The sequence below is a fragment of the Barbus barbus genome, assembly GCF_936440315.1.
Source record: "Barbus barbus genome assembly, chromosome: 23".
NCBI lineage: Eukaryota > Metazoa > Chordata > Actinopteri > Cypriniformes > Cyprinidae > Barbus > Barbus barbus.
The window spans coordinates 16,835,603-16,862,347 of NC_136751.1; the positions used below are offsets into that span (position 1 = coordinate 16,835,603).

Sequence of the window (26,745 nt, forward strand, 5' to 3'; positions counted from 1 at the left end):
CGGTCTGTCTGAATTCTGATTGGCAATTTCTTCGATTCCGATGGCAGGTATGCATTAAAACCATTTAATGCACAGGTAATTCCAACTCAGTTTAATCATCGTTCTATATTTATGCGCAGCTTTAATTGATGCACACAAACCCACACACATAACTCACACAAAAAAAACACACACACACATACACAGAGAGAGAGGTAGGTCAGAGATCAAGATTGTGCTGCGCACATACAGAAACTTGTCAACTCTCCGCCGCGACTGTTATTAATAAAATAGCCTAGCTAGTAGAACGCTACGTTATATTCTTCAGCAATAATGTGTAAAATCGCTGTTTTTGAAGTAATTAAAAACTTCATTGTTTGTAGAGAGACGTGCAGCACACACTCTCTCTCTCTCGATCGATAATTAATTAAAATAAATGCCATAATTTATTCAAATAAATGTGGTCTTACCACACTATGTCCGATTTGAAGCGGGCAGAATGCTAGAGCTAACGATCTGTAACTGATGAAAATAACCGTAATTTTTACCCTTCCAGTCAAATATTTTGCTGCAAACATCATTAACAGCTTTAACTTGCCATTGTATAATCGGGATAATGCACATTTAATGCTGTGCATTAAATTATTTTAAAGTACTTGCAGACATAACACTAAATGATTTTAATGCATTGCGCTTCACGTTGGGTGGTTCTTGGCCTCCACGTCGTGCATTAAAATAGTGTAATGCACAGCTAGCCGTGCATTATCCCTTACATATACTTATAGCCTATATTTTAAACTGTACTTACTAATAATACAATATTAATTAAATAAAAGGTTAAGTGCACTTTTATTTCTTAACACACTTTAGTACACTTTTAAAAAGTACGCTCTTTAATAATGTTTTACTTTAAAGTGCTTTTGAAAATAATTGATTTAATAATCGTTTGTGCATTACAGAAGTACACTTAATTTGATGTCAACTAAACACATGTAAAGCGCTTAATTAAAATTTTAACTGTAGTGTGTAATATTATATTTCATACATATTCACCTCAGAAATAAAGAATATGATGTAAAGGAATATATATTATATAAATTATTTTTCACATATATAGAAGAAATACTGGGTTAAAATGTTGTTTATAATGTAATTTAAACTGCATTTAATATAAGTTTAAACTATTATACATTTTCATTTTATTTCAATTAACATGCTGTTAAGTGTCCGAAAATATTATACTGAATTCGCACTTAAGAATATTCTATTTAATTTCTGTAATTTTGAAAGTATACTAAAGTACTTGCAGACATAACACTAATTTCTTTCCTCACACAGAAAAAAAATGCAGACGATAGATTTTTAATATAATCATTATGCTAGTAAGCTGCCTCTTTGATTGACATGACCCATGTTGGCCCTATTAATTATGGGTCAGTCCGTCCTCCAGGGTCACAGCCCGTCGTCTAGGACTCAAATGTGCGTGGATTGGAATTTACTCAAAATATCTGAGTTGTGAGGGATTGTTTGGATCACAGGCATGATTGAGATGCCACTGCCGGGGTGACTTTAGCCCTAGAATGAGCGGTGCTTTATTGAACTGCCTGCAATGAGATCACCCACCAGTCAGTGTTTGTACAGGGCAGACAAGCTGAGTGGTTTAGTTACGGCAGCGTAACAGCCCCAAATGACCCTCAGGTTTCTTTTGCAGCAGCATGAGTGCTGCATGAATAAATTCCCACCATCGGTGAATCAAGAGCTCCTGCTAATAGTCTAAGTGCTGATCCAATTGCATAGTGCTGCTGATAGATTTTACATGCACGGTTTTGATGAAATAGGAGAAAAATGCGCAAAGATTTAATCTCAGTAATGGGCATTTGAAGTTTGCTGTCTGAAAGCACAGAGTGCATTTCATCTCATCGACAAGAGCTCTTGTCAGGCAGAGCGTAGACTGACTGCAGTGTTGGGACTCACAGCCATAGAAACGGATTGCCGCAGTCTTTTTGCCTCGACTCTGTTGGTGGATTATGTGATTGGCACATTGTCACGCATTCAATCATTTGGATACTTTTGGGTTGCTTCCAAGCGAACAGCAGTAATTAATGATAATCAATCTTTGCTTAACAGTAAAGAGTTTATCTGGATGCATATGAAAAGCCCACATAAAATGCTTTTTAGATTGACTATCAGCTATCAGATTCAGCAGAATGTGAAAATGCAGATCGAAGAGATGAGAGTGTGCTCTACATGTAGACAAGTGCAGTCCATCACCATGACAGATAAAGGTCAGGATTCCATGTTAAGTGTTATGTAAATGTTATTTTGTTTTATTTGATTTTTTTGTTTTATTTTATTACATTTTACTTTATTTTATAATTTTACAACATTTTATTTCATTATTACTTATTTTATTAGGCATTTTTATTATTTTATTTGTATTTTATATATTCAGGCACAAGTTTTTGGCTTCTAGTGAACCTGAAAGTAGCCTAATTATGCGGGACGTTTATTTTATTTTGATTTTATTTTGTTACATTTTATTCATTTATTATAGTTTACTTAATTTTATTAATTTAATTGCATTTTATTAATTTATTATATTTTACTTAATTTTATTATTTAATTTTATTACATTTTATTAATTTATTATATTTTACTTTGTAATTATGTTTTATTTTATTTTATTTGTCCATTTCATTATTTTTATTTGTATTTTATTTGTATTTTAGACGCATGTTTTTGGCTTCAGGTGAACCTGAAAGTAGCCTAATTATGCAGGACTTTTATATTATTATTATGTTTTTTTATTACATTAAATTTGTAGACTTTGTTTTACTATATTTTATTTTATTATTACATTTTATTGCATTTTTATTGACATTTTTACTTTAAATTTTATACATTTTATAAATTGTGATTGATTCATTTTCACTTTTAATTGAATCATTTTAAATATATTTCTTTAATTAATTTGAGTCCTTTTTATTATTTTTATTTGTATTTTATACATACACATGTTTTTGGTGTTCGGTTGAACGTTCTACAAGGATTCCAGATTCAATTATATTTAGTTTAGCTTTTGCTACAGCTAAATTGACCCTTACATTTACCTTAACATTAAAAATGTTAAAAATATCTGTGCAACGATAATCACCATCCTCAGACAATGTATCTCAGGATACATTCTTGTTTGGGTTCCATTCTCTCAACGCTACATTGATCCGATGTCATGTCGTTGTGCAATATGTATTGATTGATTATGTATTGATTATGTGATTGATTATTGATTATGGTGACCCATACTTGTTTTCCAAGTCTTCCAAGTGTGCACACAGTAGTGAACATACACCGGAAGCAGTGGGCAGCCACTGGGAGCAGTTGGGGGTTCGGTGCCTTGCTCAAGGGTCTCACCTCAGTCGTGGTATTGAGGGTGGAGAGAGTGTACAATCCCTACCGGACCTGAGACTCGAACCCACAACCTTCAGGTTACAAGTTCAACTCTCTATCCATTAGGCCACGACTGCACTTATCAATCACATATAAATAAACCACTTGCTGCATTTCTCTCTACACTGAACAAACAGTTTAAAGAAGGCTGGCCAGTTCAGCCAAAACTATATATTATAGTAGATGTTTCTCCAGAATCACATTTTTTATGATTTGTTTAGAATTTATGATATATGCCTTTGTATTTTACAGAAGAATAACCATGAAATCATAACAAACATATTGAATATTACTGAAGAGCCGATAGGGAGAGCTTTTAACACCCACAAAGATGTTCACAATGACTAATCAAGCTCACAACTGCGACTAGCACTAATACTATAAGTGATATCAGAGATATAAGAGTTTTTACTGGCGGCTATGGAGTTAGAGCTCCATCTGTTAGCAGGGTTCAGGAGGCGGCACTGGTATGAATCTGTCTTGCAGTGAAAGACTGTTTGAGTGATGGGGGAGATATTGACGGCCATTAGGAGGGGCCGAGTGCTCTGAAGGCCCCCTCGCACGCACCATACTATTGGCCCTTTGATGTGATTGATGGCTGTAGCACACTTACCAGCAGCCTCAACATCTGTCTTATGCATGTTAAGTCCTAGGAATGCAGGCGTTTTCTCAATGCTGCACTATCTATGGCAAAAAGCATACAATAAAAGGATACCACCATCATGATTTGTGAATCATCAGCTGTAGGTCTGCATCTACAAAGAAGTAACAAAGGTGTAGGATAAAAAGGAGGAATGAATTACAAATTGCTTGGATGATCAATTGCATTTTGTATTCAAAATCACAAGCAGCCACTGAACAGAATTTTCTCCTGCCTCAGCCAAAAAAAAAAGAATAAGTAAAATACGATTGTTTTTCAATGGATTATTTTCTTTGAAAAAAGATGAAGGATTGGATCAGGCTTCTTTTTCTTGATTTAATTAACTCTGAAGCCTCTGCTTTGTCTTTTTGAATATTAGTGGTAGAAGTTTTAGAAAATATATTTAAGATATTAGCCTAAAAATATAACTCTTGTAGTAGTGCCAGCAGCTCAGGCATAACAGGAAGCAGAAGTAGCACAGAAGTTTGGTCTTATCAACACTCAGGCCAATATTACCACCACTGTAAATGCATTAAATCAGATGGTGAGATAATGCAGAACAATTGGAAACATTTAGAAATGGAAGTAAAGTGGTAAAGCAGTCTGTGACCTACTTTCAAAACCAGACCATTTTTACGGCTCTTTTCACCTGTGTCACGCAAATGTCACTCCATGTGTTTGGATTTGAGCTTAACTTCTAAAACAGCTGGCTTGCAAATCTGTGGATATCACAGCTGCAAATGTCTATACCTTTCCTCAATCTAATTTAAATATGCTTGTTTTTTTATTTCATATTTTATTTTTATTATATAAAATAATACGAAATACAAATACATAAATAAATATAATTTATTTTATACAATATATTATAGTTTAAACTTTATATAATATATTAAGAAAAAAATGACTGCTGAAAATGCAGCTTTGCCATCACAGGAATTAATTACATATTAAAATATAAGATTAAAATAAAACATTAAATATGAAATAATATATAACACACACACACACATATATGTAATATTAAAACTTTTTATTTTGCTTTATTTTATCAACGATTAAGTGATTAGGATCCATAACCTAAAATAATGTGTCCGTATTTTTTTTTTTTTTCGCTTTTTTTCCACTTTCCGTGTGTCTACACAAAAAACTTTTTAAACAAGTATTTATTATTTTAACTTCAGCACAGACACAGTAAGTGGGAGGCTGGTGGATTCCAGGACTGCAGGGCATGGCATTCTTCCAGACTGGTTTGTATGTAATTATACTGGGATTCCTGGAGGATCTAAAGCAGAAACTTTCTCCAGTCCCCTGATAGTCATTGCATGAAACCCACAAGTCATATCTATGCATTATATAGCAAACAGCGCAGAGAAAATAGGCTGACAGCTCCATGGCCTAACTGTCAGAGCTTTATTAGTAAATGTTTCAGTAATCGCCAAGTGCACTGTTGCCTCTGCTGATGCTAGGCTACAAGAAAATGAACTGCCTCAACAGAACATCATTACTGGACCACGAGGTTTAGCATGAGACCTCTGAGCACTTATCTTCTGTCCGTGCAATGCTTTTAAAATGCCGCTGACACAGTAATTGCACAAATGCATTTCAGCGAGTTTGCACAGTATGGGGCTGAGATTCTCAGAAGACACCGACGATTGTCTTTTGTAACAGCTGTTTGATATTTAGAGCAGTAAGACAGTCACTTAGATACTGGCTAAAAAATGCTACCTTTGCAGGTAATATACGGAAGTAGAAAAAAAACTGAAGCAGGTTTAACTGAAGTAATATATATATATATAATTTTTTATGTCAGCTAGTTCTCAAGGCAACATTTTTAATGTTTAAATTGATGTAGTAAATTTACTAAAACTAAAATAAAAATAAATAAAAAATGATATAAACAATTAATAATGAAGATAATGATGATGACAAAAACACAAAATTACTAAAACTTAAACTAAAATTAAAACAAAGTATGGAAATAAAAACTAATTCAAAATATTCTTAAAATTAAAATTATTATTATTAAAAAATAGTATCTCAATGATACTAAAATAACACTGGTCCAGTGGAATTAATGAATTAATTTACTCTTTAATGGGAAATAGTTTCTACATTCTTTCGTTATTTCTAAATTATGACTTTATGGTTTCTTGGAATACTGTCTGAATGGCACTGTCCTTAGGAGATGCCTTTATACGTTGCCTGTTAAGTCATTGACTGCCTTGGCATCAATGCAGCTGCCTTTGGTTTTCAGACACAGCCACTGTTTAATGCCCAGCTGGCATGAGAAACCTCTATAGAGTCTATTGGAACAAAAAAAAAAAAAAACAACAGATGACCTTTAGTTAATAGAAGGCAGGACTTTTTTTCTGTTTGTATGGATGCATGTGTGAAACTTAAAACTGAGTAACCCCGTTACATTCATTGCTTATTTTAGAAATAATTTGAGCAGATTTCTTCACACGGCATCTCCTAGAATCCTATTGTACAGACACATTGATGTTGCACAGCTGTAATCAATGTAATTAAATCCTGTGCAGTGTAGATATCAAAGCAAATGTCGGCATGCATTATTTACTTGAGTAATTACAGAGTATCACTTATGTCAGCTGCTCCAGCACAGAATGAACAGTCATTGTTCATAAAATAAACATAATGAGATTTTATCCAAGAAAAACACAATGCTGTAAATAATGTAAAGGAGGCCCATTCTGCATCTTCATTTTAATGAAATATACATGTCTGAAAACCTTTGACTGATGCATTTTTAGTGAACACTTGGCAACCCCAGGAGACCCTAACTGTATTGATAGCTTCAGTAGATTAGATTATGTCGAAAGAAATATACAACCCAAGACCCCTTTTCCTTTTTTTTTAAACAAACCTTTTGTATTTGAGGTTGACATTGCGTCATGTCTCCGATGACCCAGTGCTGAATAGATAAACTAAAGACGAGGCATAGATATTCCCTTTGCTCAAACGGGACTGTGAGAAAGAGAAAGGTCCTCATGGATTAAGGCCACTTCCAGAAAATCATTGAGAAAAGAAAATCATCCACTTTCAGCAATACTCAAAGAGAGCTGTCACTAATAAGTGTCCCCTAATGGACATTTCAGGATTTTTTAAAGAACCACTCAGTAACATTTATTGTTATTGTTTTAGTTTGCACTGGATGATATGGCCGCCATCCTGGATTTATACTAACACATAGTGCTTATTAGTGACTTTTGGCTTGTAGATTTGAAATATTTACATATAAATATAATGTTTTTGTAATAATAATAATAATAATAATGTCTTTTAGACTTTTAGTACGACTTAATAAGACTGGCTACTAATAGTAGCTGTCAAATCTACATAACTTGCATGAAAGAAATATTTATTTATTGATTTAGGCTAGTTGTATGTGTGAAAAAGTTTAATTATAACTTTTTTCCTTAAGGATATAAATACCATATTGCTGATTTTTGCAATATCTGGCAACGTGGTGTATAAATGTCATTGTATTAATGTGGTATTGTACAGTCAGACATGATTAATTTATTCTATGAATGAAAGTGTCCAGTAACATGAGGTTATAGTTATAGTTATATATATATATATATATATATATATATACACTAGTTTGTCCCTAGATGCTTGCAATAAATACTCTCCAAATGTCTCTGAATTATATTTGTATTCATGTTACAAATCATATTAAAGTCATGTTGTATTAGTCATTTTTCCTGGCTAACAGAGATTGGACAAAACAAAACAAAAGTATATATTTAGTATTTTGTAACACAATAGTCTGAATATGAGTTATAGACAGATATATTTTGACTGGGATATTTTTGAATCATACTATTACTTTCTCTAATATAAGAGCAGGTTTAATTTATTTATTAATATTTATGCTTGTTGTTTTATTATATTTATGATATTTTATTTATTTAAAAAAAATAATATTCAGTGCTTTTTAAAAGTAACACAATAGGTCTGAATATGAGTTATACACTAATACATTTTGTTTGGGTGCCAGGAAAAAAGGCAGAGAGGGCCTGCTGAAGAAGAGAGTCTGTGCCAAATCACTCTTTGTCTACAAATTCATAATCTTAGATTAATCTAATAATAAGTGAGACACTTCATCCTGTTTTAATTTTGCACTTGGGGGGAAATGTAAAACACATTGAATGTAGCCACCCATCGAAATGGCAAAACTCCACCTGTTGCATTCTTTTCTTTGAGATTCTGGCTTCTCCATCTGAGGAGCTGTTTTATATATTCTTTTCTGAGAATAGCATTTCTTTGTATTTGAGCAAATGCCAGGGAGGCTGATTTCTTGGAAAACCGCAGAAGTTCTTCCATATGCTGCGTGTTATTAAGAAAAGCTTTGTTTCTTTCGAAATCAAACTGAAAGCAGTGGGGATGCCATCAGAGATGAGTCAATGCTGTCACAGTAGCAGCATTACAACTCTAATTGTATAGTGACTTTGCTCAAATTACACTTTGGCCTACAAGTACATCCGGTCCACACATTCTTTCTGTCCAGCATGAATCATTAAGTAATATTTGCCTTAAGACCTGACTGGAAAACTCTGTGGCATTTAATCACAACTATAAGAATGCTGACCTGGAGTCAGTTATCATGTTACTTTAACCAGTAAGATAATCATATGCACCGAAATTAAGAGCATACCAGAAACAGCTTTTCATTTAAATATAATTTTACTTGAGAAAGAGACGATAGCATTAGCAGTTTTTCACAGACGCTTCTGTGCCGTTCTACATTTCACAGACCCCACATCTGTTATGGAAATTTCGAAGCAGAAGCGAGAAGACAAAATGAATCTCTGCTAGAAATATTTGCACATTTGACTCTGTCCCCGTTAGAGGTATTTTACTTTAGAGAGACAGCAGTAATGATATTCCTGGGCCATTTCATGGTCATATTTTACATTTTATCCAAATTTATCTAGTTAGGTCACCCGTTTAATTAAACTAAATGTAATGCTTTTCATCTGAGAAGTCTTGCCGAAAAAATTTGCTTTAACATTTTCAAACTTGATCTGAGCCAGATTTTTTTTCCAATTTTGCTTTGGCTATTTAATAAGATTTTAATTAGGCTATTAAAGATCTTTGAAGGAACATATGGATGTAATTAAGGCTGGCCAGATCACCCAGGGAGGAGTGGGCCATTAATTACTCTAAGCTGGGTCTTGAGATCAGCTCGGAGACGAGGACAGCGGAAAACTCCACGATTTCAGATCCAGCACTTCATGATTCACTCTTTCCATAGAGCACGGGAAGTTAAATACAGTAGACTCTGATGTTGAACTTTACTCTGATGACATAGTGCTTATGAACAGGTGTGTGCTTTACTTCCTGTACTTCTGAAGTGTTTCGATACCTGTGCTGCTGAGTCATGTTTCGCAATCACTCTGATTCATAGGTATCCATGTGTATCTGATCTCAAAGTTTGCAGAACTTCTGCAATGGACCGTTTCAACAGGCACTTTGAGAGCAATGAGTCATAGTTCTGTCACACATGTGCTAGTTATTCTTTAAAGTCCCCTTGAGTCACGACACATTCCTTCTCTCAAACATCTGCTTCTGCACTTACATATCCACAGGCACATACTCACGCGAACATTTCTACACACAAAACACTGCTGATTTGGTGAGTTGTGGAAAAAATAAGCATTGTCCATTCCATCAATACACACAGTGTAATTTTAGCATTATCAGTATATATATATATATATATATATATATATATATATATATATATATATATATATATATTATGATATATTATATTTTCCGATTTTCATTCTTTTAAGTTTAGTCATTTGTATTGTGGTCTGTGGATGAAAGTTTCCTACTTTATTATAATGCAAACCATTTCCCTTTTTTTTCCCTTCAGAAGATCAGTATTATTTGCACATTAGTATTATATGTCTGGGTGGGGAGAAAAATAATTTAGAGGACACTTTGTCCCCAGTTTCTTCCAAGAAATACCCTCCAAATGTCTCTAAATTATATTTGTGTCACATGTTAAAAATCTTATTAAAGTCATGCTGTATCAATAATTTTGTCTGGCTAACAGTGATCGACCCACCAAAGAAAAAAGAAAACAAATCTAAAAAACTACCAAACAAATGTATTAATTCAGACCAAATGAGACCAGTTTTTCCATTATTTTAACTGAATGATTAACATTTAAACATCATCCTCGTTCATTGGGGTCGTTGCTTTTAGGATTTGGGGAATTGTAGTTAATATTTGATCATTCATCACAATAAACACCTTTGAGGACCGGTAGTGCGATGATTTATAGCTCCTGCATTAATCCAACAGTAAAAAGAAAGGGAAATGTGTATTATATCTCTTTGAGAGAGACCTTCAGCGTCCTACTTCAGCTCCTTACGTGCATGAGCAGCATTTATCCTCTTCCTGTCAAAACTTGAAATTAATGAGATCACATTTCCATTGGTCAACTGGGATGTCACTCCAATGTTCCCAGCACAAGGAAGGCTAATGGTGCTTTGTAAGCAGCCTCTCACACCAATATGGCTGAAGCCACAGCCTTGACCGGTGCAGGACACATTCCAACCCCAGCATATGGACAGTAGCAGGAGGACTTTGACCTTGTAAATTTTTCTCTTTCCTAAACTGATGTAGTGTGCAGATTTCATAGCTGTTGGTGGTGAAACAGTGTGGCAAATGCCAAATACAGCAAACAATGAAGTTTGTGAACTTTACTAATGGGAATTGAGTTTTTGTGGTGGTTGCTGATGTATTATCACCAGACTATGCATAGAATGTCCTTTCGAGGTTCCATATTTTCTGTAAGTGAAGATATACTTTACTAATTAAACTTGCTGTGTCCTTTTGTGCTACTTTGTTTGGTATGTGCCATATGTTGTTCATAGGTAACTGTGACATAATTCTATCAATATCAGAAATAAACATAATGTAGTAAACTCTTTTTTGCCTTTAGGCCTTGTCTGATGTTGATAAACCACAATCATCAATGGTTCAGCAGTTCTTCAGAAGATCATTTGTGGAAATCTAAACTGCATTCCCTTGTAATCAGTTTATCTCCTCATGCTGTGCCAATACAATTTTGAGATGCTGTTTAAACAAGCAGCAGTTTTCCCATTTGGGATGTGAATCTTCCCAGTGGGAGTCCAAGGTCTGTCGTGCTCCAGATGGAAAAGTTGCCTTGCTTCTGTCTTCTTTTTATTAAGGGACGACTGTCAGCTAGTGCTCTCATGTTGTCTATATTAGAGCAAAGTATCCTTGCTGTTTTGGCAGTTGTACAGTAAATTGGCCTGCAGTATCACTCTTAGAGCTTGATGCCAAATTACAGCGTTGGCTCAATTTTGAGGCTTTTTGAGGTAAAGCACAAATAGATATGATGATCTCCGAAAGCATTATGGCCATCCACAGGCCACCTGTTACACCTAATTAAAACTCAGTGATTACACATTTAAAAATTTGACATACTTGTGGAATGTTTGTTTTAGACATATGTTACATTCAGATGCCTAGCGAAAGCCAGACTGCTTTTTTTTTTCTCTCTCCAACTCTGATTTTACCACACCGTATTTGTTAGCCCTTTACTGTTGGCAGTTCATAAAAATTAAATATACACATCGACGTTGATATTAAATCCTAAACCTAAATGGGAATTGCAATTGGATTAGCTTTGTGGTTGTGCTTAAAAGGCTTGTCTATATAGCCAGAGTAATGGAAACCACTTAAGTGTTAGCCCGCTGACATATTGGGCTGATGATAGGGTTGGGTTCTGTGCTGTAGATCACATATCAAGTGCAAAGCTATTCAGTTTATTTACAGTCCATTTAATTTGCCTGGAAACCAAACTCCATGTATGACTTTACCTTGCTTATCTAAATGTAAGCAAATGAGGTTGACTAAGCAGGGGGCTGGAAATCATACATTTTATGGCATTACATTGAATATTCGTTCTCAGAACGGTGCTTTATGGAATGGAACAGATGAATGATGATCAGTGTGGGTGATTATGGTTAAGTGGGGTCATCTGTTCTCTGAACTTTGTAAGCTAACATGTAAACAGAGAATGAAACACTTTCCATTGTCTCATAAATGATACCACCATTTCCAGGAAGTGCTCATTTATTGCCTTGTCATCCTTACACCCTACTGAGAAGACCGGCTTATGCCAGCAGATATCGCCATGTTGATTCAGACTAGTTTTTGTTGTTCACCAACAAATACAAGTACACAAGAATGATCTTTCTTGTGAAATTCGCTGACTGAAGAATGGCTATAGCATCCAAAACACTGCATAATATAGATACTCCGGTAACTAGCAGTGGTCTTTCAAAAAGGGCACTTTTCTACAAACTTGCTCACCTTAGCGATTAGCACTGATTAAACACAGATATAGAGCCCTGCTGAGCAGTGAGTAAATATTGTGTAGTTTGTGTCCCTTAGGCAACATATTCTCATTCATGCATTAATTCTTGGCACAATGCAAATCTTTACTGATGATTTATAGAGATATAACCCCACACGGAGAGTTGAGCGTACAGGTAGAAGACGTCTGGTTTGAGCTCCCACATCTCCTGGTGCTATCAAGCATGACCTAAAGTGACTCGCTCTCACTGTATTGTGGGTTTAGCGTATCGTGAAGAGGATGTTTGCTTCATTTAGAAATAGATAAATGCTTGTGAAATGTACTCTATACACATAGTCTATGCTTTTTGTTAGGAGTATGGGGCACTTTTCGCCTTTCAGCCTCCCAGCTAAACCAGCTTTGGCTAGCTTAAACCAGCTAAGACAAGCTCAGGCTCGCTTAAGCAGGGTCAGTCCTAACTAAGCAAGTATATCAGTCTACTTCTGTAGACTACTAAGATTGCAAAAAAATTTAATATTTTGAGTACAAAGTATAAACTCTTTTGATGAAATTCCCACAGCAATAAAATGTTTATCTTAATGTGACTATTCTTGTGTCTTGTTTGTTGCAGATTTTTGAAAAGCCTGTGTGGGAATCTACACAAGCACATGGAGACTGATTTGGGCTTTACCACCGTCCTTGAGGACTTGTTTCTGGGTGGAAATCCACCATTGTGAGGCCCTACGAAGGTGAACAACGGTCATCCCATCAGTACACGGTTCTCCTTTTCAGGAGTTTGAGGAGAAGAAGAAAAATAAACGAGCAAGAGAAAAGATCTTCATGAGCCCCAGAAAATCCAGAGAGAAAACACATTGAGACACAAGGAGCAAAATGTGGACACTAAACATGACACGTGTCTCGATCCTATTTCTCCTGCATGTTCTTCTGGTTGGATGGGGTCAAGCAGCAGAAGACGACGTCACCCCTCGTCTCAGTTTCTCTTACAGTAAGTGCACAGAAACACAAATGCACAACTCACTCTGACCATTTACTGAAAGTGTGTAAAAGAGCCGAATGGTACAAGACTATAAATAAAGGCTGGTTTGGAGTCGACTTAAGAGCTCTGAGGGAGCTATGGGCTGAAGACCCTGTCATCTCCCACAGACAGTAACACTTGCTGAAGTGTTGATAAACAGAAAGCAGATACCAAGGGCTGATTGGTTCATGCTGGCCTCAGGCGTGTTTGTATGGAGGTGGCTTACCGCGTTTACAAAACCACTGTGCCACTGCGAACATAATGTGCAACATACACATGCATCTCCACGTCAGTCATCAAAGAACAACAAAGCGTCTATTATAAACTTCTGAGTGGTCTCACTATTCTTCAACAGCATAATACGTCCCCTCTCGCTCATAATGATCCCCTAGTTGTGTCTCTAACATAACATCTGTCATGTTAAAGACAAACCACTTCCTCTTGCGTGAATCGCAAGGCGATTTTGGGTGCGTCCATTCATGTTTTTGCAGGCTTCGGTGAATTGTGAAGAGAAGAGGCACAATGAGTCTGTAAACACCGTGCACTATGGCTTTATTAAGTTACTATGGTACTATTGATCGTGTTAGATGATGGTTTTCATCACTAAGATACAAGTCTTTTGTGATGGAGACTGTTGACGCCTTTTAAGACAATAGCGCGTTTTTTGTTAAAGCAGTGGCGTGCGACACACAGTTGTTTCTAATTTAATACAGACAATGGGATGTTGTGTAGTTTGAAGTGTAAATGAGACTATTTATTTGTTGTTTCCTAGCAGTCCACAAATCCTTCAAGTCATGGGTTTGCTGTGTTTGTTCTATGCGTCTTCATCATGTTGGACAAAGAATCATGTTGTCAACCTATATTCATACCCTCCTGCGCATCCTTTCCACATTTACTTCTCACCTTCATTTAAACTGGCTCAGGATGTGATGGGGTTATACTAAACCTGCTAAACCTGCTTGAACATGTTGACTGCCTCTTTTGAGGGTCTACCTGCATGGAGGTCTTGTTCTCCTGCCAACCATAGGAACTTCTCTTCTCTTCTCTTCTCTTCTCTTCTCTTCTCTTCTCTTCTCTTCTCTTCTCTTCTCTTCTCTTCTCTTCTCTTCTCTTCTCTTCTCTTCTCTTCTCTTCTGGTTTTGTCTTCTCATCTTGACACTTCTCATTTTGTCTTGTCTTGTCATCTTGATTTTGTCCAATCTCTTCTCTTCTTGTTTTGCCTTGTCTTTCCTTCTTTCTCATTTTGTCTTGTTTTCTCTTCTCTTCGTTTTCTCTGCTCGTATTCTTCTTCTCTTCCTTTCTTGTTTTGTCTTGTCTTATCATCTTGATTGTTCTCGTGTCTTCGCTTCTGATTTTGTCTTGTCTTGTCTTCTCAACTTGACTTCTCATCACATTTTGTCCTTCTCGTTGTCTCATCTCTTTAATCGTCTTCTGTTCTCGTCTCATCTCTTCTCTTTACTTCTCATTATGTCTTGTCTCATTTCATCTTTTATTTTTCTTATGGTCTCATCTTGTCTCTTTAATTGTCTTCTCATCTCTTTTCTTTGCCTTTATTTAAATCTCTTCTCGCTGAATATCTTCACTTTTCTTCTGGTTTTGTTTTGTATCATCTCTTGTGTCATTAGTACTCTCGTCTTGTCTCTTTTCAATACTTTTTGTCTCTTCTTGTCTCATTTGTCGTTCCTCAGTTCTTTCTACAGGCTAACGTTTTCTTGTAGCACTTTGTTCGTCCTGCCCTTTGCTCTTTGTTCTTGTGTTGTCCCCAGGATCATGCTGTATTGTAAGAAAGAATGCAGCTGTTCTTTTCACTGGTGTTTTTCTTCTCCCTGTCTAATGCAACAAGGAATCCTGCTAATTCTCTCTGTTTGAGTGTGTTCCGGTGTGTCTGCATACGCTGTCATCTCTGTATACGCTGTCACTCACCTTAATGGTGAATTTCATGCAGGAAAACCTGAATGTACACAAAGTGTTCAGGGCTGAATTCACTAAACATAATCTTGCGTCTTTTTTACACACCAATCATGGTCAAGTTTAACTAGTTGCTAAATTAAATGTGTAATGTGTAAATTTGCATAAAAAATGTAACCTGCGTTTAGTGGATATCCATGAGCATTGCCTGATTTGCATAAATTCTTAGTGAACTGAAAATATGCTGACAGTGTATCCAAATAAACACAGCTATCCGAGAGTGTGGTTTATTCTTAGCGAATCATTTTTTTGCAGTAGATTCTATAGTTGGCGACACTTATAATAAACAAATGATTCTGTACTGTTTAAATGGCTCAAATTACTGCCAATGAACTCTTCAGTGTGTGCAGCACTAGTTGAAAAGTGATGCAAAACAGACTTCGTTCTGCAGTACGGCACACCTTTGACCAAAGGGCCGTCCCGCCATTCCAGTGGCACAAACATTCTTCTCCATTTGCTGGTTTCCACCTTCCCTCCATTCTAATAAAGAACTAATCTGATGTGAATAATGAATGGGGATATGTGTGTATGTGTGTGTGTTACAGTGTGAATGCTGGTCTGCTTCTCATTATGTGCCTATCAAGAAGGATCAGGGTTTGTAGGAAGAGAAACTACATCTGCTCAGCCTCTCTTCTTTTGTTCCTCTCTTTGATACACACTATGCTGCAGTGTTTAAAGCACATTAGAAAGCTATTTAAAAAGACACCTATAAGCGGTTTACACAAGAGCTCTGTGCTTATCCAGCCATTTTCTCCTAGTAAAGCTGGGAAATGCATCTACAGAAGGTACAGAAAGAATCTCTTGGTTGTTGACTGGTCCACCACTGCTATTTATGAGTTACAAGCATCAGTCCATTGTGTTTATCCTTGGTTTATGTACCTGTAATACTTCTTGATTTATTACTCTAGCCTAAAATTTAAATGACTTATCCTTACTGTAATATATAGCATGCACACGTATGGTGCTCAAGTTTTGTGCAGTGTTTGATTCTTTGTGGCTGGAGGTGATCAGGCATGTTTGAAGCAGCAGAGACCTGCACTATGTGTCAACCATGGAAGGCTTCCAAAACGTGCATCAAGTGAAAACAGTCCATTCATATCCAGCCACATGCATCACGTAGCTTCTCAGGTGGCACATTGTAACATGAGAGGAAGGAATGTGTCTTGTTTAATTACTTAGAGCTGTTGTTTTTTTAACCTTACAACCAAAGCAACACATTAAAACCTATAAACGCTGTTCCATGTGACACTGATTTGAGCATATCAAGGTTGTTTTTTTAGCACTGTCAAATTAACGTCAGTTTAGTGTGGTTCATTAAAAAATGCAATAAAAGGAGATATAAGAAATATTCAAGCAAACAGTTCAAGCAAATAATCAATTCAAGCAAACAGGATGCCGATTTTTTATTTAAATTGAAGTAGAATTCAAATGAATTAAAATTCAAATAAATATATATTACGGTCATTTTCAACTAAAAGAGCAAAAAAAGACAAACTTGTTGGAAAGTTTTAAAAGCAGTTTAAAAGTTTGAAGTTTTATTGGATGGATGGATGGATGGATTGAATTTAAAGGATTAGTTTAAATTCAAAAACATTATTGATAATTTACTCACCCCTACGTCATCCAAGATGCTCATCGTATCTTTCTTTCTTCAGTCATAAAGAAATTAAGGTTTTCATCATAAAAACATTCCAGGATTTTTCTCCATATAGTGGACTTCAATGGGGACCAACGGGTTGAAGCATTGGACCTTCAACTCACTGGTCCCCATTGAAGTGCACTATAGGAAAACAAATCCTGGAATGTTTTCCTCAAAAACCTTAATTTCTTTTCAACTGAAGAAAGACAGACATGAACATCTTGAATGACATAGTGTTGAGTAATTTATCAGGAAATTTTTATTCTGGAAGTGAACTAATTTTTTATATATATACATGTAATTTGGCATATAATGTAATTAATTTGGCCTGTTTTTATGTCAATCAATGCTACCCTAACCAAGCTTCAGCAAATTCAGTCTGAGTCTGACATGGAGGAATTTTACAGACTGCTGTGTGCTGCAAAATAGACGCCACTCATTTTCATTGCACTTCTACTGCGATTGAATTGATCTTGGCACAACTAGAGTATATTAGAGCCACATTGTGAAATGCTGCTAAGTTTTACCAATAAATCAAACCTGTCAGACCCGTCAGGCAAAAACAAGCACACAGACTCCTACACCCACAAGTGTTTGTGTTTCCTTGATCGTTGTAACCGCATCCCTGCATTTATTTATTTGTTTATTGGCACCTCCCTCGCGTCACCATGGTGTGCCAAAACTGGACCATCCTGTACAGTTCTATATATAACTATATCATACAGATAGTAACCTAATTACACCTAACCTAACAAACCCTAATTACACCTTTCTGCCTTGTGAATTCATTAGATGCACATTTTGATCGAACCTTTAACTGCAGCGCTTGGCGTCATGCACATTCATCCTCTTTCGTTTAGTTTTAGAGGCCCCCTCTGTTTATGTGGGTTCTACTCGGCAAACTCATGTTTGACCTACCCAGAATTCCAGTGGTCACCATGGTGTCTGTGCAAGCTGCCACTTCTGTACTTCCCATGCTAACAAGAGAGACGTTGTGCCAGTTCACTAGACAAACACTAAACCCCTCTCCTGAACGTCTCCACAGATTATACTTGATGTCTTAATGTTTTCTGTTTCCGCCTCTCTTGTCCTTCCCGTGACTTCAAACTGCGTTTTTATTATATCATCTGCTTTTCAATATTTCATGCTGGGTTTTCTAAGTTTGGAGCAGGGAGACCCGGCCACGCATGCAGGTGGAAGAGAACAGAATGTTTCTGAAGTGTAAACGGAGTGTTGCGTCATTCCTTTCTCCTCCTCTGGAGAAGCTCAACAGTCATTTCTCATCAACGTGGGGCATTAATGAAAACAGAGCAGTGTGAGAAGGAGCCGTACATTTCCCTTTAGGGAAAGCGGTTTGTCCTTAAAGGGGAAAGACACTAAGAGCACACTGTAAAAGAGCCTACAGATTCCCAGGAGCACTTTGCTGACCACTTCCTTTGGAAGGAAGGGAGCAGTTGAGAACAACATCAAATGCAATTTTATAATATGGGTTTTTCTTAGATTATATCAAACATTATGCCATAAATGTGTCTGAACACGGACTGTATTGAAACGTTTGGGGTCAGTAAGTTGTTTTGCATGTTTTTAAAAGAAGTCTCTTATGCTCACTGCATTTATATTTATTTGATCAAAATTAGGTAACAGTAAAAACAGTAATATTGTGAAATATTATTACAATTTAAAAGAGCTGTAAAATTTAATTTCTTTCTGTGATGGCAAAGCTGAATATTCAGCATCATTACTTCAGGTGTCACATGATCCTTCAGAAATCATTCTAATATACTGATTTGGTGCTCAAGAAACTTTCTTAAACTTAAAACACTTTTGCCGCTTAACATTTTTGTGGAAACCTTGACCCCCCCCCCCATGATTTATTGATAATTAGATAGTTTAAAACACCTGATTTTGTTAAAAAAATAAAATTGTAACATTATATTTCACTTTACTGTAATTTTTTAAATCAATTTAATGCATCCTTGCTGAATAAAAATCTAAATCTTACTGACCTTAAACGTCTGAACAGAAGAATATATACGGTTTGCAAGACTACACATTTTTCATGGATCAACTAGTTGGTGGATCAACGTTTATTTAAGTAAATGGCTCCCAATACCCTACGCAGCATCAGCAGTCTTTGCTTTTTCCGGCAATTTCAGCAGTGCTTTAATGGAGGGTGTGTGAGTGAAGGGAACGTCCACACAGCTGACATGAGCATGCATTTGTTTTTGCCAGATTCATGTGGTTTTCATTGTCATAAAAGCAGACTTGTTCCACTCACTTTTAGTTTCTGTCAGCCTTCAGGGCAACAATTTTCATTTAAGGGTGGCTAGGAAATATTTTAGCTTGCATATCAACACTTTAAATGAACTCATATGTCTTCAGGACCAATACAGTTTGCTTATAATGTGAATGCGATGTGCGCCAGTTTCACTTTTGCGCAATCTCAAATATACAAATGTTACAGTTTACTATACTAATGTTATTATAGATACTGTCACACAGCTACAATGGGAAGCACACTTCTCTGATGTATTTGAATATATACATTTACACATTTATGTAAAAATACACTGCAATTAGTATACTAAACTGGTATACTTAGTCTGCTAAATTGGAAAACTAATTTTGTACTTAATGCACTTTAATTGTGCGGAAGTACTGCTGAAATCCAACTAAAGATATACTGAAATATATCTGATTGTGCTAAAGTGGAACTATTGCAGTTACACTTTAAACATCTTGCATTTAAAGACTGATATTATTCAAAGATCATACAATCCTCGTCAAATTAAAACACATTTTAGGTTTAATATTAAGAATTACTATACTTAGTATGAAATAAATGCAATATATTATTTTGACTAGGGAAGCATCATTTAGTTAACTATCCAAATGTTAAAGTATCAAACAAGGTATTAAGTTTCCCCTCTGGTCGAAATTCATTCAGTTTGAGGCCTAACAAAGCCCAGTAAAAAGAAAATAAAAAGATTTTGAAGGAGTGTTGTAGGAATGTCCCACTAGGGATCTGCAGGCTGTTAGATGATATTGAGATATTTCTGTTTCGGATGCACTTAGCAAACCCCATCGGTTCAACATGCCTTTTTATTTGCTCTGTATATTGACCTTTGTGTTTTTGTACTTAATACGAGAGCTGAAGCCTTATATTAAACACTAGAGTACAGCATGACATTCTTAAAGTGTAGTGCATATATCCTAGTCTAAATTCACAAAGCGAATCTGATGTTGATCTGGGAAAGTGCATTACGTCAGATTTGCTCCAACAAGAAAAACCATTAAGATTATGATTATGGTTATGAAAACGGCTACAGCTTCCATAGCTCATTTGTTCACCTTGACCCATGAAGAACTGTCCTTTATCTGCCTTCACCATAAAGCGCAGGATTTCAAATTTATAGCGTGTTCCTCAAAAGAACGGATCTTGGTGTTCCTGTAAATGTTTCTGAAAAACTTGCCATCATAATTCTTAAGCCCTGTTTACAACCAAGCGATTGAAGAGAGCATTTTTCCAGATTGTTTTTCCCAACATCAAAAGCAGCTTCAACAGTCAGCACTTTGCCATTAAGGCAACAGGGGGCTTGTCATTTTCCTGACACCTGAAGATGACAGCATTTCTCCTTCAGCGCATACATTGTTTACTTGGCGCACGGGAAGGTGAGAAATAATGCAAGTGCGACTGGTTTAGTGACACTAACCACTAGCTTTACAGTTTGGGATAGCTTTTTAAACTTTGCCGTTTGATAGTGCAACATTACCAGCTGTACAGTGCGATTTGTGTAGGATTGTAATAGGCATTTAACTTCTGAGTGTTTTCCTCTGAAAGCTCAAATCATCAGATACACTGTTTACTTAAATGAACCATCTGCTGAGGCCTAAACAAAACAGAGCTTTGATCTTTCACACTGACGGCTAGATTGCCTCACGCAGTCGCTCTTTTCGACGGGATGCTCTGTGTCTCTAATTAACTTCGGGCATGTACTGTTAGAGCAGCCGTAGGGAATTCCGCTCTGAAAACCGAACATGGAAGGGTTCCCTAAAAGCCTGCATAATTAATTTCTCTCTAAATGGATTAGAAAGCAAAGCGCTGCGGATATGGAAATCCATTTAGTAGTGGCTTTCTCCAAAAAAAATGACATGTAATTGCATAATGGCAGTAATGATCTCATTCCTCACAAAGTGTCTAGCATGGCTGTGTCTCATAATATAATAGATCAAGATATGAGAGACTTTGAAGATTGAGGGTCAACAAGACAAGGATGTACAAGTTATGATATGTTGTACCGCTGTAGCACAAGATACAGTAACTATTGGCCTCATAAGTACCTCTTTCTCTTGTTGACACTCTTAGCCCTCTTTCCCCATGAGTGGGAACAGGATAAGCCTTTTTCCCAGAATGCATCAGTGCAGTTTGGAATAAGCGAATGGCTGCTGTCATCATGGAATTGCCCTATGGGAACTGACCTCAGTCAATTCAAACAATAATACCACAGACTCATTGAGAGAGAGACCGTATTGTCTGTGGGGGGGATTGCTAATGTTTCAAGACATGGGAATCGATGAGCAGGGCATCAGAAATGTGGGGTTAGATGGGGTCATTCCGTCACCCTTATGCAAGCTTATTTAAAGTTATTGTAGTTCGTTTTCTGGAACTGCATTCCATGTCATCCTTAATCAGTTTTGTTTGTTGCAGTTCGTTTTCAGTAGAGCAGTTATTTCGTAATCACACCTTTTTAAAACCGCATAAGTGGTTACAGACAGAGATCTCGAGCATAACATGTGCGAACACAAAAACCAAAACAGCCTGATATTGCCAAAGACCATGCTTATTTGAAGTGGTTTCTGCATTTAGTTAGTGCTGGACGTGGGCAGGTGTTTATACAGCTCTGTATACATTTTATAGCTTGTGTTGTAGTATGTTAGTCATTAACTGAACGTATAAATCCCTTTAAATCACAACATACAATGACCAAGACAATGCAACAGTAAATAACTATTGGTGCATGCATTACTATTACAATTCATCATACTTAAGCCGACTTTTCGCTATCTATGAAAAACAACAAACGACAAACTGGAAGTCATTCATTTCCAGTGGAGAACAGTACAGCATTCAGACCTTATGATCCGATCAGATTTGAGCTTTTGAACTTTTGGGACTAGACCATAACGCGAACATGTGAATGTATTATAATTAAAATCATGAGCACGAGGTGGAAATATAAACAATATATTTGCAGTAAAACATCAACTTCAAACATTATTTCTGCAAAATGGGCAGTTATTTGTTTTGTATGGATATATTCATTCATTAGTCATTAATTTTAACATTTCGAATAGCAAAGTGTAAAAGCTGCTTTATGATCAACTGGAAGGTTACGGGGTGCAAAATATTAAACATTTAATATTCATATCAATATATTAAATATTTCAATATTATAGCTTTTAATTCATATTAACATTTGAATATAAATCTTATATTAGAATCTATATTAAATCTTTAATGTTAGTATTTATATTAAATAATAATGTTAATTAAAAGCATCCATATTCAGTTATTAATTTGTGAATCATAAGGTAAAATACAAATATAAAAATACATAATATATATTATTTATCATTTATATTAGTTATATAGCATTATATTTACTAATATATATTGTTAAGTCACACTTACTGTAATTCCTGAAACACAACCCACTGTCATCATTTGTATTTTGCAGTGAAGTAAAACATTCACATGTGTGATTTTCCCCTAATGGGGCACAATTATTTGCCTCATTGTGTGAGCTACAGGGAAAACGCTCCAGCAGTGGCACTCTGGAGAATAATTGGGGGAACGTTTTCTGCCTGTGCAAATCCCACTTAAGCCCTGTTTGGTTGCAGTTATTGCCCTTTGTCCTTGTCTAGCTAAATCGCCATTAAATTTCTCCCAAAACCCTCTGCAATGAATGCTGCTGGTGTTGAATGGTGCCCCGTTTCAAACTGTAATCAGAGAGAGGGGAAATACGAGACACACAGAGGCAGAGACCCCAGTAGCGTGCCATTAATGTGCCGTGTTGATCCCTCCTGCGGTTTAGCAGACTGAATTTGATTGTAATAAGCCCTCCTGGTTGAGGGCTGATGCCCTATTATTACCGCATTGTCTCCCCTGGGTTTCAGGAAGCGAGGGCTCAGACCCTTTGCAGCAGCTCCCAGAGACACGGCCGCATTTAGAGTCTTACCTCAGCTCAAAGTCACCCATGGGAGCATAATCAGTGTAATGATTATATGCTCTCTAAGTAAGACCTACCAGAAGTGGATGTCTTGCAAGGATTCTGTAAATCAAGTAAATCAATAGCACAGCTTGTATGCCATGATAGCTTTAACATTTATACCCAATGACCTTTTTTTATGATATTGGTGTGCATTAAGTCCGTAATGAAATCAACAATCTGTACTTTAGACAACAGTATTTGTAATTTATAGTCACTAAAAGAGAAGTGGAAACTTTTTGGGCAAGTGAAAGTAACTTATTTTATTTTATTTTATTTTATTTTATTTTATTTTATTCTCTGCATAATAAACTGAAACAGGAGGTAGTATGAGACACAGAAAAATGCCAGTTCACATTTAAACATTTTTTTTAACAGATTTCCTGAATACTCCTGCTTTTTTTTATTTCATTTTATTTTATTTTTTTATCCTCTATATAATAAACTGAAATAGAATAATTTTTGAGTATAGAAGTATTTGACACAGAAAAATGCCAGTTCATGTTTAAACATTATAATTTTTTCTAAACAGATTTCCTGAATACTCCTGATTTTTTATTTTTTTTTTACTGAAAAAGAAGGAAGCATGTGACAGAAAAAAATTCACTTCACGTTTAAACCTAAAACATTTTTTTTTTTCTTTTGGCTCTCATTTTGTGTATGTTGGACTGAAAGACAAGTGTAATTCAACCATTAAGCCAATGACAGATGAGAAGAACATTTTGTCATCTGCCATGTAGTGATGAAGTTTGTATTTGCAGCCTGCTGACATTGATTCGACATGCGTCTTAAGACTAGAGGAGCTGCTATCTTGGAATGATGTCATTGTAGCATGGGAGTACTGCTTCGTTCTGCCAGCCTATAGAGAGATGTTTCCACACATTTAATTTTACACACTGTCTGAATCACCACCAAATTCTCAAGTGGCTCGTCTGAAGTCATAAAAAAGCCACGCTAAAGTATTCTAAAGGGAATTTCAGCCACAATGCCCTTAACCCTCTTATCAAACACCCCCTACTGGTAGGAAAGACACTGCTTCTTATTGATGCCACTGTCATAGAAACAGAGAAACAGCCTGCAGGAGCTGCCATGATAATGATGCAGTGCACTATCTCTGATTAAGAGATGAACATCTGTCTCCGAGCTATAAGTGACCATACAAATGCTCATTCACATTGATGCAGACACTTTTTGTGGCTGTAGCGTGTTTTAGCTTTCTCTCTGCCAGCCAGTAGAAAACATCACATTATTAACTAATACACTATCAAGCAGTGTTTCTCAACTGACCCAAAAGTGAATCACAGGTTTGTTCAGGGGAATAAAATAAAAAATATATAAAATAAAATATAAAATAAAATAAAAAACATTAAAAGAAATAAAATACAAACTTTAAAAGAAATAAAATTAAATAAAAAATAAACCTAAAAAAAATGATAATTGTGAATTAATGATAGCAAAACATATTCTCATACTTCATAATTATCATTATAACTATGCAAAGTAAAAGAGAATAAAACCAGACTCAGGCTCCATTGAATATGGGTTAATTTGACAAGAAATAGAGAAAATAAATAAAAAAAAATTCTTAACATTAGCATATTTAAATGTTTTTATTCATTTTTGTACTATAATATTACACAAGGCTACAATGTAAAATCTGTGTCTTGAAGACAAACTAACTGAAAAGCACAATCACATATCTGACTTTTGCACATTTATCATATTTCCAGCAGTAAATCTTTTTGGCTCGGTTTTGCTGACATTCTTCCCTTTCCCCTCTCTTTTTTCCATATCTGCTCATAGATTCAAATGAGAGGTCGGCCAAGAGATTTTCACCCAATGGAGTCTTCAATTACACCTCTCTGCTCCTCAGTAAAGAGGATAACATGCTGTACATTGGCGCTCGAGAGACTCTCTTCGCCCTCAATATCACCGATATCAGCAGAACACAGCTGCGGCGTAATGTGAGTATGTCTGTGTTTTATTATGGAGGATTAAGCATGTGCATTAGTCTGTAATATGGGCATAAGTAAACGAAAGTGGAATATTGTTAATGTTGGGTATAGACATCACTTAAGCACACCCATAAGTTCTGTACACATATAAGAGTGAATACAGGTAAAGTGGGTCAATTTTTTTTCTGACAATTTGTCATTGGTTTCATTGGAAACAATTTGATCCATATGACTAAAACCGGCCTAAATGATTGATCTGGAGCTTGAGTTCAATAACTCGCCAATGCAGCTCACTTGAACAGTTCAGTGAATGATTAACAATGAGTTAAATTTAATTTGTCCATCACACAAAACTATTGTATGATTCCAGAATACTTGAAATATAGTACAAAAGTCAGTAAAGTCAGTTCTTTTATTGGTCTTTTGTGTCCTTTTTGAAGCTTGGAAGCTTTAGTTTCCATTCATTGTGTGTGTCCTACTTTACCAGTTGTCCCACTTCCACCTATTGTATTTTTGCAAGGTATTACTCTATTATATTTTTCAACAAATTAAAGGGATTGTTTACTCAAAATTTTGTCATCATTTATCTGTATGATTTTTTGTCTTATGTTGAATAAAAGAAGATATTTTGAAGAATGCTGGTAATCAAACAGTTGATGGCACCCATTGACTTCCATAGTATTTATTTCCCTACTATGGAAGTCAACGGGGACCAACAACTGTTTGGTTCTTCAAAATATCTTCTTTTGTGTTCAACATGAGAAGAAACTCATACAGGTTTGTAACGACATGAGGGTGAGTAAATGATGACAAACATTTTCATTTTTAAGTGAACTATAACTTTAACTTTTTAAAGTCATAAATAGACTTTCAAAGTTCACTGCAAATATTCTGTGTTGCTTGATTCATTCTGAACATTATAGAAAGGTGAGACTGCAATATGCTACAGCCAACTCACTATGACTCACCGTAGGCCTACTCACGTTCGTGTTAATGCATCATGTTTCTGTAAATGCACACTTTAATGTAACTGCAGCATGCGATTTTCACTTTTTCAGTTAACATGGAGCACACCACAGAGAAAGAGAGAGGAGTGCAGTTTCAAAGGGAAAGATTTACAGGTGAGTGAATGAGATGTTTATCAAACCAAGTGGAGAGATGTCTATACATTTCAGCATGAAGTGCCATGTCGATTCATATAACCCAAGTAAGAAGTCGGTCTCTAAAATAGATATTTGCAAAATGACTGTGCTAAATTTGAATTTGAGAAACTGCCCGTCGCACTACTTTCAGTTCGTAGGACCTGTTATTGCCTTTGACACGTCCACACTGTAATTTCCCTGAAAGCTTGACACTGCATAAGGGATGTTATTAGATTAATAATCCGCATGCCTAATTTGCTGCCAGATTGATTTGTCTTGGGAGCCAGGTTTGGATGGAT

At 35.9% G+C, this 26,745-nt stretch overlaps 1 protein-coding gene across 1 annotated transcript in view; it reads left to right on the plus strand.

Moving 5' to 3' along the window:
* Positions 1-26,745, plus strand: part of LOC306843227 (semaphorin-4B-like) — a 61,372-nt gene that overhangs the window by 10,826 nt on the left and 23,801 nt on the right. The window contains exons 2-4 of the mRNA XM_079374567.1: positions 13,069-13,443; positions 25,153-25,313; positions 26,363-26,425. Coding sequence (XP_079230693.1) covers positions 13,329-13,443; positions 25,153-25,313; positions 26,363-26,425 — 339 coding nt within the window. The 5' untranslated portion in view covers positions 13,069-13,328. The remainder of the gene's footprint in view (positions 1-13,068; positions 13,444-25,152; positions 25,314-26,362; positions 26,426-26,745) is intronic.